At 37.9% G+C, this 14,453-nt stretch overlaps 1 protein-coding gene and 1 long non-coding RNA gene across 2 annotated transcripts; one reads left to right on the top strand and one right to left on the bottom strand.

Annotated features, from left to right (window-relative positions):
* Positions 1 to 3,500: 3,500 nt before the first annotated feature.
* Positions 3,501 to 5,506, bottom strand: LOC133723358 (putative transcription factor bHLH086). The gene is made up of 5 exons (XM_062150168.1): positions 4,763 to 5,506; positions 4,337 to 4,465; positions 4,133 to 4,198; positions 3,944 to 4,009; positions 3,501 to 3,818 (listed from the first exon to the last, which is right to left on the bottom strand). Exons 1-5 carry the CDS (start codon positions 5,267 to 5,269, stop codon positions 3,693 to 3,695), a joined length of 894 nt encoding a protein of 297 aa, XP_062006152.1. The 5' UTR covers positions 5,270 to 5,506; the 3' UTR covers positions 3,501 to 3,692.
* Positions 5,507 to 7,061: 1,555 nt separating this feature from the next.
* Positions 7,062 to 10,660, top strand: LOC133722449 (uncharacterized). The gene is made up of 2 exons (XR_009852744.1): positions 7,062 to 7,591; positions 9,423 to 10,660. It is a non-coding gene; the product is annotated as an uncharacterized LOC133722449 (long non-coding RNA).
* Positions 10,661 to 14,453: the final 3,793 nt, after the last annotated feature.

Below are 14,453 nucleotides of genomic sequence, written 5' to 3'. Positions count from 1 at the left end.
GACACAAATTTGTCTGAGAAAGATAGTAATATAAAATGCATCGAATGTTAGTTTGCTCACAGAAATCAAGTTAAGATAGAATAATGGGACGCAAAGAACATTATGAAGAACAAAATGGGGAGAGAAAGCTACTGTGCCAATATGAGTAACATGTGCTAAGGTTCCATCAGGAAGCTCAACCCAACGGTTATGGACTGATTTTAGTGAGGTAAGCAAAATAGGGTTACAAACAATATGATCACTTGCACCACTATCCAATATCCATATTGTCTCTTTACTACTTTGTGCAAGATGAAATGCTTTACCTGAAAGTTCCTCATAATTTGGAATGTTACCGACTAGGTTGGCTGAGGCAGACTTTGTTTTGGTTAAAAGCTGACTGAGAAGTTGATGGCACTCTTCTCGGGAAAAAGGGAAATCAGTCAAAGCTTCCTTACTATCATTTTGAGAGGCTACATGATTTGCTTTCGATCGTGCTTGTCCACCTCCAGTAGCATTCTTCCTCCTTCGGCAGTAATCATAGGTATGTCCTTTCCCATTGCAATATGTGCATCTGAGATGAGCCCTGCAGTTCTTCGTGTTGTGATTATTCAACATAAAACAATAGTGATGACACAATCTGTGGTAAAATGTCAATTGACAAACATAGTTCGATTATCAAATTCATCTGCACCTCCGCAGGCCCCCCTGCCGAGCCCACTTCACCTACCATCGGGCCCAAGACCAAATTACTCATCCTCTTCTGTTCAACAACAATCATCCTCAATGACTCAATTTGATCCTCTATCGTCCTCTCATGGTTAGACTTCTATTGACCCACCACCTCCACCTTTAGGTGCGGCCGCGCCCACTGCTGACCACAACCATGACGTAGCAACTCCATCTTCACCGCCCACCATCACTGCTCCAACCACTGCTGCTCCTGCGATTCCATCTCTGCCACGAATCCAATAGTATCTCCGTCGCAATCAAGTCGCGCCTCCTGTTGCGACTTCTCTGCCACTTCCTTCCGATGCCTCTGCACCACTATCTCCTCCACTAGCCCCGGCGCCTCCACCAGTCTCGCCGCCTCCACCAGCCCCAGCGCCTCCACTAGTCCTGGCACCAACACACTCGATGCGAACCCGCTTCCGAGATGGAATAATTCAGCCTCGTGTTCGTACAGATAGCACTGTAAAGTGTCCTATACCCAAAGCTCTTCTTTCTATTATTGATTCCTTATAACCCACTTGTTATACTCAAGCTTCCAAACATGCAAATTAGAGAGCTACCATGACTGACGAGATTAATGCTTTGTTGAAGAACCACACCTGGTCCCTTCTCCCTCATTCTCCATCTCAGCATGTTGTGGGCTGCAAATGGGTGTTTCGAATCAAAAGAAACCCGAATGGCTCAGTGGAGCGTTACAAGGCGCGCCTTGTAGCCAAAGGATTCGATCAACAGCACGGCATCGACTATGGTGAAACCTGCAGCCCTGTCATCAAGCGTGCCACCATTAGGACTGTTCTCTGTGTTGTTGTGTCTAGGAATTGGCCTCTTCGCCAACTGGATGTCAAAAATGCGTTCCTCCATGGCTACCTTCAAGAAGATGTTTACATGACTCAGCCCCCTAGCTTCGTCGATTCCTCTCGACCATCCTATGTCTATAAGCTTCACAAGGCCCCCTTTATGGCCTCAAAGAAGCACCCTGTGCTTGGTTTCACCGCATGAGCTCTTTTCTGCTCTCTGCTGGTTTTCGTCTTAGTAAGGCCGACTCCTCTTTATTATCAACATGGATTGCATACGATTTACTTCTTACTCTATGTTGATGACATAGTGGTCACGCGCAGTAGTGATAGGCTTCTTCAAAGCTTTATCAAGGATCTTGGTCGTGGTTTTGATATCAAGGATCTTGGTCCTCTTCATTATTTCCTTGGTTTACAGGTCACACCCCATTCCCATGGTCTGAATATCAATCAATTGAAGTATGTTCATGATATTTTGGAGAAGCATGATCTGTTACACAGTCAACCAGTTAGCACTCCATTGTCAACTAAGGCTGTTCTCACCGCAAATGATGGGGACATTCTTGACAATCCTACTGTCTTTCGCGAGATGGTTGGCTCAATGTAGTATCTGACAATCACTCGCCCTGATATTGCCTTTGTGGTCAATTATGTGTCTCAATTCATGAGCCAACCACGTTCTCCACATCTGATCGCTGCCAAACGTATCCTCCGTTATGTCAAAGGCACACTTGGCCATGGTCTCACATTCACTTCTCAAATACAACTTGTCCATATCTTTGCTTACTCTGATGCTGATTGGGCTGGCTGCCTGGAATCACGTCGTTCCACTTCTGGCTATCTCATCTACCTTGGCAGTAACCTTGTCTCTTGGTGCTCTTAAAAGCAGCCTACAGTTGCCCGATCTAGTGCTGAGACTAAATATCGATCCCTTGCTCATGCTAGCGCCGAGACGACTTGGTTAGGCTTCTTGCTCTATGAACTTGGTGCCCATATTCAGTTCCCAATTATGCTCTATTGTGACAACCTAAATGCCACTTATATGGCTTCTAAACCGGTCTTCCACCCTCGTACCAAACACATAGAGCTAGATTATCACTTTGTTTGTTAATACCTACAGAAATATGTTTGAATTAATATTCACACAGATAACTATGTGAAAATATTTTATCTTTTATACAAACATCTGTTACTGTTGTTTATTTTCACGGATTTTTGTTGATATTGTTATTGTATAAATTATTGTGGGCTCAATTATCTTTATTTCACACGGTTATCTGTTAGAATTTGTGTTTCGCACAAATATCTATAGTTTTTAAATAATCTGTGTGAGTTAAATCTGTGTGTATTGTTATTTTGCTGGTAATGGCATCAGCTAAACCATAGTCTTGCAATTGCAACAACCTGTGTCTCCCCATCTCATATCAATACGGCATCCAAGACCAAGTCAGGTTTCCTTACTTACCATGACTCCATCAGCATAAAATTGAAAGAAGACAAAATCAAAGCTCGAGGGTGTGGACCGCAGAGAGACAATTCCAAAAGTAACCACCATCTCACACTGCAAAAACACAAGAGACCCTAGGGTTCCAGCTGCATTTTAACAATTTCTTAACTTTTCACTATCATGAATGAGCTGCCTTCCTTTCAAAAAAAAAAAGAAGAAGAAGAAGAAGAATGAGCTGCCACATCAATACCACATTGTATGGTTTAAATATAATAGTTAACCAAATTGTGGTTCGTCTAATATTGTTGTACTTAAAAATGTCAAATGCCCATTTCTTTGACATGGCTTACCTCACGGTCTTTAATTGTTTATTCTGTTAAGTCGACATGCATGGTAGAATCTGAAAATGTACAATGCAAATGCCCGGCCACGTTTCTCTCTGAAATATGGATCGAGTAGCAAGCAATCATCATTCCATAAGTATATGAAACTGATCCAAATAGATTGCTGTTTAAGCCACTGCCGATTACGTGTATATATATCAAAAAACCATCCATGATTTTGCAACAGCATAGTCAAACAAAAAGGAACGACAAGAAATTAGCTTAATTAATATCAATTCAAAGCTAGTACCCATTGTTTCTATGACAAAGTTTTTCCTTTGCCAACAAAGATTCTCTTGTTTTTATTTGGAAATTAAATTATCTTATAAAGGGCCTAATCTTCTTCAAGAGAAGCTGTTACAGCTTTGAGCTTGAACTTGTGTCTCTTTGAGATGAGAGGATGGCATCAATGGCTTCTTTTACTTGAGAAATATCAGGAGCTTTCCCACCTTGAACGGGCCAAAATTCATCGGTTGCCAAGACCTAAATTTCAATATAATATTTCATAAGCCTCCAGCAGTTCAAAGCAATACAAAATATTAAGCAAGATTTTCGGGGAAAAAAAAAATTAAGCAAGAACAAAATTTTATTGATCGACCGAATCACACCTTGACTTGCAATTGAAGGAATTTGACATAACTAATGGCTTTCTCTAACATGGTTACTAAATCAACCTGCAGATACATATACGTGGAAGAAAACATTTAGAATTACGTCCAGAGAATATAAATTCTACTAGTGCAGGAAATTTACAAGATATAGATGAATAGTCATTTAGAAAGATGAAGTCTATGCACCTTGCAGCCATTGGGCACCAGTTCCTGGAGTATCTTAAGCCGCTCGCTAATGCGCTCTCTCCGATTCTGCAAGACAAACATTCTTTTTCCATCAATTAAAATCCAATCTTTGCTTTCCTAAGAAACTTTTGCTGCATTTACAATCAATCCCGCAATATATGTCATCAGTACGTTGAGTACATCTGAAGCAATTAGATTAATTACCTTGGCAGCAATACTTTGGGGATCCTTTGAGGGACTTGAAGACTTAGGTTTGGGCTTCTTGGTTGTAGCAGTAGCAGCAGCAACAACATCGCTGGTGCATTGCCTCTTTAAAGGTTGCATGTTCTCTCCCTGTGAACAAATTCGGGTCCAGATAGATGAATATAAAAATAACTGATCAGATAACAAAAGAGTACAGAATATTTGTGTGGTATTGTTTTTGATATTACTGTTGATATACATTATGTTCCAGAGTCCAAATAAATCTGCATTTTCATGAACCAGATCGGTCGTTTTACAACATAACAAGCATGATATTAAACTGCAACATTTTTGTGGCAAAAAGACAACCATTAATTAGCTTTTTGGTTAAATCAATTTCATTGCTACAAAAACACAGAATAAAGGGTTAGGGAAAAAAGAAAGAACCTTATGGGGGCGCTTTTGAAAGGCTGCTTCAACTTGTGTTTCCGATTCAGGGAAGCTTTCTGCCATTAGTGTTGCGTCCGAGTACAACCACCCATAAGCTGACCCTAATTCTGATCCATGGCTTTCATTTGAGGGATTGGATAAGGAACTGCTGTAATTGCTAGCTGTCTGAAAGCAATTGAAATCACCGGACAGGCGAACTGGGTCGACCCTGCTGATGCAGTCGTAACTATCGTTGTTATGAGTAATGCCGTTGTTGCTTTTCTCAAAACTAAGCAGAGACGTCGCACTGTTGGCATGGATGAAACTACTGTTGTAGCCATTATTCTTGAAGTTGATGACTGAGTGGCCTGCAGCTACCTGATCATGATCATCTTCAGCTTGATAACAACTTGTTGTGGAAGCTGCTGATCTAAAAACAAAACCATTATTAGAAAGATGATGATCTGAAGAAATTACTTGATGCTGAAGTGAATCATGGGGCATCCTATCCTTGGCAAGTGCCATAACAAAACTTAGCTAGCTCGCTTGGATATTGCTAATCAAGCAGCTAAAACTATACTACAGTAGATAGCTCAAATGGCTAGCTAGGCACGCATATGCATATGCAGAATGAGAATGACAACTCTGCAGTAGAATTTAAGCTCTATTTGTAGTGATTCAAACTATTATTGATTATGGGTCTGATTGCAGCTGCATATATATTAAGATTAACTAAATAATGAATATATAATTATAATATATATATATATATACATGCATGTGTGTTACTAGTTACTACTGAAAGGAGCTAGCTAGACTAGATAGGAAGTCCTAATTAATAGTACGCATGGGAACAAGAAAAGTGCATAAATTAATAATTATAACACATGAATTTGCATACTATCATTAATTAATTAATTAGTAAACTAATGGATTGGGATTGTTAGCTGGCCACGGCAGAAGTGAATGAATATCTTAGAGGGAAGAGAGAGAGATAGCAAATTGCAGCAGAAGGGTCGCCGGATCTTTCGCCATGCCCACGTCTCCCTGTATCTCGACCGATCATGAGATTCCATTCTTGTTCATATTAATTCATTTCCGGAACCTGGACCAAGTTTAACGTAGCTTCCTAGCCGGTTTCCCTCCCGCTTCGGCACGTGGACTCGGCTGTTATTTTTAACTATATCTTACATTCTCCCATTTGCGTTTGAGAAGCTACAGATACATGGCTGGCTATTTCTAAATTATTCGTTTATTAGTTTTTGTTTGATTCAATTATAATTAAAAGCCAATTGTTTCATTTATTATGATTTAGTTTCCTATTTAAGAAAATATCACGTATTCAAAATAATTCCTAATATTCTATAAAAAAAAAAAAAAAAATATGGTGCTCACAGTACAGAAGTCTAAATGAGAATCATTCAAGCAATTGAGAAACAAAATACACCAATTTGCAGGGAAGGAAACTCAAACTAAAAACAAAAGAAAACTTAACCTATCATTGACACTAAAACACATAGTACTTAGCCTCCAAACAAAAAAATTCTCCTCGATTATTAAGCTAACCAAAAAATAGGGACTTCGAAGAAAAAATAACTTAAAAAGACTATACTGTCAACTTGGATCTCAAATACGAAATTCATATCGGTAGTAACTCATCAAGCCATTCCAAGATTGGACCTAGACTGTCTAGGGCAGCCTAGCAGCTTTGGCACCCATGATTCGGTCACCCAAGGAGTAGCGCGACAACCTCAATCTACCTTATTTGCCTTCAAAAACCCTGTCCTTCGACGCTATCTTCGGGGCGTTAAGTTCCTAGCCCTTCCATCAACACAGTATACCAAAAAATGGGTTGCTGAAGAGACCTTTCTATCAACCTCTCATCCACCATTTACCACGAAAAAAAAAGAAGAGCAAGATCCAACCCGAGTTCAACTAATCACCATTTGCAGCACCACATATGTTACGTCCCATACCCAGAATTATCTGCTTATAGGTCATTTAGACGGTAAACGATTAGAATCTTCACTTTTTACCTTCATTTCGAACTTTTAGGGGCTCCAAGTTTGACTTTTTCTACGATTCACTTTTTGAAGAAACTTTCTTCATGAAAGATGTGGAGCACGTTAAACCGAGCTCGTGGACAATGGCACGCAAACATCGCACTTTGTATGAAGAAGTTACGATCTGAAAGCCAGAATTTACTATTTTAGGAAACCTACTATAAATAGCAATTTCACCTTTCTATTTTGGGAAATTTCCATTTCAGTCAAGCCTAGATTCCTATTTCTCTTAACACAAACACGTTTTGCAGATCTGACCCTAACCTGGAGATCTGACGGGTTCTCCGTCGTCCGATCGACCCAGACCACCGCACCACCGCCATTCCAACCAGACTTCTTCTCTCTTGCCATCTCTAGAAACCATTCGAGCTTTAAGCCCCTCTAGAAGGAGAATCGAAGCCGAGTTCTTCTTAGTGTCGTGCCGAGCAACCTGATTCGGTCTCACAATTCCAGCAATTTTCGGCCAAGAGATTAGTTGGGTTTTGAAGCCCTTGATGCACTGATCATCCCGATATCCACCTTGTTGCCCAATTCGATCAAAGGTGGGATAATCAACTCCTTGAAGTCTTTGGCTGCTAAAAGCTTTCGAAGCAAATTATGGCCGATCTAGGTTGAATTGACCTTAGCTCTAGTTATAGAAATTGATCTCCATTTGATGATGAACATGTTAGTGTAAATTTCTTGCTCCAAATTCGAATTTGGTATGGCGGCGCATAGGGTCCACACGCAACCATTTGTGACGGCGCGTGGGGACAAGACCGGCAGTTTCTTGTCCTTTGCTTTGGTAAGTTAGGTAAAGTGTACCATTACAAACTTGTGGATATGATTTATAATGCTATTGGTGTACGTTTTGAAAATGATCAGACTTTTAAAAGTTTCGAGATTTTGAGGTGCTATTTATGTTGATCCAACTATTTAATCAACACCATTTTTCAATAGGTTGTTATAGTTATCGAACATAACCTATGAAATTTGAGCTCGTTTTGATATGATTTTGATCTTTCGATGAATTATCGTTTTAGAGTTTTCATTTTTAATATGTCAATTTATTTTCGATTCTCAAAAAAAGTTATTCATGATTATCATTTTGTTCAGGACGGCATGTAGATCGAGCACAAGGAAAAAATTGGTCGAACGACTGTTATAGCCGAAATTTTGTACTGGATATTTGCTTTTTAAATTTAAATTAAATATTCATGCAATATTATTTTCTGAACATTAATCTTATCATATTCATTTATATTGAAATAAATGAAGTTATGATATTCGAGTATTTGAGTATGGTTGAATTTTCAAAATTTCATAAACTGTGTTTTTTATGATTTACGATGTTAATATTGAGTTTCCTTTCCGAAATGTTTTATTAATTACCGAGTTATTTGGATTTCGAGCTATTGAGATTTTTTTCGGAAAGATGATGACTTAAAACTTATGAGAATTTATGAGTTCATATGTATGTTCTTGAGGTTAATCATAGTATTAGAGAATGCATTTGATTACTTGGTTAGCAGTACCCTCCAGATAAAAGTCTGATTGGCAGTACCCTCCAGAATATATATATATATATATATATATATATATATATATATATATATATATATATATATATATATATATATATATATATATATATATATATACAGATCTTATCCAGAACGAGACCTCACTTTGAAATTAAATTGAAATTAAAGTGCGAGGTTAGAGTTTAGGGTCACTTATCGGGCATATCCACATCTCGACCGTTCTGTTTTTAGGTACTAATGTATTGATCATCTCTGCAAAATTTCAGCCAAATTGATGGTCGTTAAGGCGTTGATAACTGCCTTAAAGCTAGTACGGTTCAGGTTGGACAGATTCAGTTCGTCCAATGGTTTAAACGAGTTAGATACCTTAAAGATCATCATTTTGGCTAAAATTTTGCAGAGATGATCTATACATCAGTACCTAAAAACCGAACGGTCGAGATTTGGATATGAGACCAAAAAGTGACCCTAAACTCTAACCTCATACTTTAATTTTAAAGCGAGGCCTCGCTCGGACGTCCGTACCGAGCGGATGGTACAGATTTCCTGTTTTCGACCACTTTCGGCCACATTTTTACATCTTAACAGTTTAGTTTTTAGGTCCTAGTGTATAAATCACCTCTACAAAATTTCAGCCAATTTGGTGATCGTTAAGGCATCCAAAACTGCATTTTACACGAACGGACCGAATCTGTCAAACTGGAACCGTTCGTATTTATAATGGTAAATTGCAGTTTTGGATGCCTTAACGATCACCAAATTGGCTGAAATTTTGCAGAGGTTATCTATACACTAGGACCTAAAAACTGAACGGTTAAGATGTAAAAATGTGGCCGGAAAGTGGTCGAAAACAGGAAATCTGTACCGTCCGCTCGGTACGGACGTCCGCACCTGAGACGGACTGTATATATATATATATATATATATATATCCGATCTGCAGTACCCTCTGATGCTTTATCTGGTCGACAGTACTCTCTAAATGGCATGAGATGGTTAGCAATATTTACAACGTTTTTAATCTCATTTTCTCTACATTTTACTTAGTTATTCTCTTAATATTATCATTTCTAACTTATTTTGTTGTAATTAGGTACATTTGAGCTTCAAACGCAGGAAATGAGTTATCAAGAGCTGGAAATGAGAGAAATGAAGGCAAGGAAGAAATGAGACGCGAAAATGAACAAGAAATGGAGAAATGTAGTTTTCCCAATCCGACTAGGAGAAGGAATCCCAGTTGTAGGAATCCTGAGTCAACTAGGAGTGAACTTATGGAAATGATGATCAAAAATGAGAAATGACAGAATCCCAGTTAGACAAGGAAACCCATTCCTACCAGGAAAAGGAAACCTAACATGACTAGGAATCCCTGTTGCACTAGGAGAGCTCAAGAAGGTTCCAGAACATCTCGGAAATGAAGAATCCTAATCAGACTAGGAAATCTGTTGGCACTAGGAGTCCTGATCACACTAGGAGACCTGAGAGGCTTCAATATGACTCAAGATAGTTCAAGAATGTTCTAGAAGACCAAGAATGGCGTCATACATGAAGATGGGCTTTGAAATTGTCCAAATGAAGAAGTCTGGCCCAAAAATTGAAGCACGTGACTTCCATGTGATCTTCTAGACTATTCTTGACATCTCAAAGGAATAATTATCCTAAAATAATTCTTTTTGCCGTGAAAATAGAGAGAAGATTAAAGAAGAATTCGGCAAGAGTCAATTTGGGAGAGTTTGGGAGAAAATCTAATTCATGTGCAATCAGGAAAGGAAAATAAAAGAGAATAATTATCAATTTAGGTTTACTGATTACATTTTACATGCAAGTTGGCTGAAATAGGGTCTAGATTCATTGGTGATTTCGGCAATCAAGAGGAACATATGGATTCTACTTCTTATGGAATATTTTGATTGGTCGAATGATGCAGGACAAGTACAGAAAGACTTGGACACCAAGCCTAGCCATGCACTATATAAGGAGGCGAGGGTGAGACATAAAAATCATAATCAAAACCCAGAATCAAAATCGAAATATCTCCCCTTTACTCTCAAGGTTTCAGCCCCTCTCCATTGTTCAAGACTTGAAGCCGTGAAGCAAAGTTCCATTCTCCATTCACCATCCTTGCCGTGAGCCTCATCATCCTCCACCACCTTTGAAGACATTCTTGCATTCTTGAAGGTTCTTTAAAAGTGTAACCATGACCTCTATTCTTTTGTTTTCGGTTTCTATATATGTTTTGTAACTTTAAAAACAGATTCTATAGCGTTCTATGTTTTTGTTTTGAATGGATGTTTCGAATCTTTGTTAGAATGAAGAGTATGTATTGATGTCTATTTTTCTTTAACCTTGAAGTATGAAAACGTTTTAGGATTTTCAGATTACAAATTTGCGATTTCATTATATGTTTTTGGATGTTTGTTGATTTTGTTCTTCAATCCCACCTTTCATGATTTTCGATTTCTTTGATGGCCAACTTAAGTTTTGAATTACATGATTGAATCCAAATTAAGATTGCTAGCGTTCTAGGTGTTAATTATTAAGTGAAAAACCTATAATTCCTTAGGTAAATCAACAAAGAGAATTGCATGCTTGATTAGCGTTCTAACTTGTGTGTTTTTCTTAAATCAATCAAACTTTCTAAGTGCTTATTGCGTTGAATGTGTTTTGTTATTAGATTGATCACTCACTAGCATTGTATGTTTAATAGGATTAACTATGGTACGTTCATCTAGTTAATTTAACTAAGGAAAGTAATAAGAACCTTGTAGGCATCCCTCTTTGTTCTTGATTGATTTCTTCCAAGTGCATGTTTTCATTTGTGATTTGTTGTTTGATATCTTGTTTTCGTGTTAATGGTTGTTGACTACATCATACATCTTTGTTGTCCATATTATCTACGATTCATGGTTTGATTGATCAATGCAATTAGTTTAATTTAGATTAAAAATAAAAACAATTCGAAAACCCCTTTTGTTTGTATTTTTCGTATATATTGTATAATTGTAATTAATATATCTTTCTTTGACGTTTAAATGACAGGAGCACATTCAATCCCCGGATAGAATAATCCCTACTTGCTATATACTAACAATTGTCAACAGAGTTAATTTTGAGAACTCAAGCTGAGCTCATCATCGACAGTATCCTCTAGCCATCGCTTCCTTGTATTCTGGTAGGCAGTACCCTTTGATGAGTCACCTAGTCGACAGTACCCTCTAGTCATTGCCTATTTATCATGTGAGGATTTGAAATGATTTTGAGATGCTCGTATTTTAAATGAGATTATTTACAGCATGTTTTGAGATATCAATATCATAGAATGATTAAAAGTATTTGCACGAAACTTTACTACATGCTTTACTTTTTATCTTGAAAATAAAATTGAGAAAGCATTAAATTTTATTTTATTTCCTTTAAATCATTTATTTTTCATCCACTCACTCTAACAATTTTTCTGAATGCTTTTCCCTGTGATTTTCAGCTTTTCATGCCCAATCTGCAGATTAGTTGAGGTCAAGTGTGCATAGGAGTTGAGGTATAGTGTCCACCACTTCTAACTTTGTTGTAGGTTACATGTTTAACCTATTTGTACTCTGTTTCAGTCCTTGTCTAGATTGCTATGATTACCAACTTTCAGTTACAATAACAAGTTGAGAATCGAGATTTGAGTTTCAGTTTTCTTTTATATTACTTGGTGAAAGTTAAATTTTTTAGGAGAGCATGTAGGCTCAATGGAGTTGGAGTTGTGGTTGGAAATGGTAGAAGTGTTTAATTGTACAAAGGTTTGGGTAGTCCATTTTAGGGTAAATTCTGCCCAATTTATGGTAAGATTTCTCTTAAGGTGAGCCCCATAAGCCCATTTTAGATTTCAGGGTGAAATCTTGGGCTGGTCCTCTGAACATATCATTGGAAAATCAACTATGATCAAAATTTTTTTGAGAAACCCTCTACAATGTTGAATTCTTAACATCAATTTGGATCCAATATTCTGACGTGAGGCCACTCCGACAAGAAGCAATGTGGATGAAGCTGAGCCCAAGACCTTTGAGCCTTCACATCCAATTGAGGGAGCACCGCTAGAGAACAATGTTGAAAAGCTGTCAACAAACAACAATGTCCATAGATCACTACTAGAACTAAGATTGGTGCGTTGCGCTAGTGTTGGATCCCAGCGCCATGATGGCTAGGGTTAGAAAATAGTCGAAACATGGGACATAACAAAATTGATTTTTGAAGTTATATGTATAGATATTAACAGAATCTCTAAATATTACTAATTCTTAAATGCTATTAATTTCTTATTAAATAGAGAGTTTGCTAAAGGTACTCTCATTCTCCTTCATTTGATTTAAATTAGGGCCAATGACTTTTTTTCTGAATCAAGCCCACGGGGCCAAATAATATATTCATCACAAGCATTAAAAGGCTGTTACATACCCTTCCGCTGTCATTTAAGAACACAGACAGAGAAGAAGGTAGTGGTAGTACCCACAGTGGTACATAGAAATAGACCTACTCATTAGACATTCAAAACGAATAGATAGTGGAGATCCTCCTTTGGTACTACGCCCGAGGCGCTAGAGATCTAGGTTCCTAATACAAAGAAATTATTGAATTTAGATAAAACTAAAAACATAGGTTGGGCCAAGGACAAAGCCCTAGTCCAAATTAAAGGCCCAATGGGGTATCAAAGGAGAAAGCCCAAAAAACCAAGGCTCGTCAAGATTTGGAGCAAGGCCCAAAACATCATCATCCACATGTGTCTGCCTGTGCACCACCGCCCGCCACCACCAATCCGCCCTATTTGTGCCGCGATGACCCACGTTCCAACCAAGCCGCGCCTGCCCGACTACGATGCACCATCGTCCACCGCAATGGGTTACTTCGCCACACACCCCTCCAGAATCGAAAGCCGCTGCCGGATCTTCTAGATCGTCACCACCGCAAAGCACCTCAGAACCACACCGCCGCTCCCCATCAGAACCCCGCCGCCACCCAGATCTGTAGAGCCCCGCCGAAGCATGCCATCCTTGCACGACGCAAACTCCACCCAGCGATGTCGTCTGGAACTCACCACCATCACCTATCCAAAGCCCCGAGTTTCAAAACTTCTCTTCAGATCTCCCCGAGCAATAGCAACTCCCGTCTGGCAGCGGCCCATTAGCGGTGAGGCAAACCTCACCGATCCCGAGCGTCGCCGGACGAGCGAAATTCCGAAAACCTAGACCAAGGGAATTTCGAGTTTTTTGGAGCTCCTCCTAGAGAGATATAGGGCCAATGACTTATAACACTACTTCTCTTAATTTTATTATTCTTTAGAGCATGTTTAGCAGACTCTCTATTGTGGCTCCTTAGATATTTTGGAGAGCATGTTCAGCTTTTTATTTATTTTAGCAGCTGCACCAGACTCATAAGTGGCTCTCTATTATAACTTTTAGCTATCTCACTCCTAAATATAGAAAGCGGGATGAGGCTCTCTATAATTTAAAACATTCTTTTTAAGTTATTTTATGTAATTTATAAATACATTTAAACTATTTAATATTTATTTAAAAATTAATATAAATTCAAAACTAGCTAAAATAGAGAGCATTGATGCAAACATAATTATAAAGTGGCTAACTAAAAATGACTTTTTAGCTACTTTAACTAAAATTTGACTCAAAAATAGCTAGCATTGCTAAAGATGCTCTTAGGTACCTTTTTTTTTTTTTTTTCTCTCATAAAGCCATAAAAATATAACAAATATTAATATTTACAAAAAAAAGTCACTGCATTTTTAATATTTTTTGTTTATGAAAATACTCTATTCAAAACAGCTATTGTCAATAATTGAAAAGCTACTGTCAACAAACAAAAAAGTTATTACCAATAAAGGAAAAAACTACTGCCAAATAACCAAAAGGTTGGTATCAATGAATAGAAAATGTACTATCATTGTTCAGAAAAGTTATTGTCATTCATTGATAAGATAAAAATATATGGTGGCTTAATTAATAATATAAATCTTAGAAAGACACTTATAAGTAATTTGCTATAATTAGATTTATGGTTCGTCGACAATAACTTTTGGAAAGATACCAATAGCTTTTCAAAAGATTATCATAAAAAACAGTAATTTTTT

Source organism: Rosa rugosa, chromosome 7 (assembly GCF_958449725.1).
Source record: "Rosa rugosa chromosome 7, drRosRugo1.1, whole genome shotgun sequence".
Taxonomy (NCBI): domain Eukaryota; kingdom Viridiplantae; phylum Streptophyta; class Magnoliopsida; order Rosales; family Rosaceae; genus Rosa; species Rosa rugosa.
The sequence above is the reverse complement of the archived record's forward strand: the minus strand, read 5'-3'. Positions and strand labels throughout refer to the sequence as shown.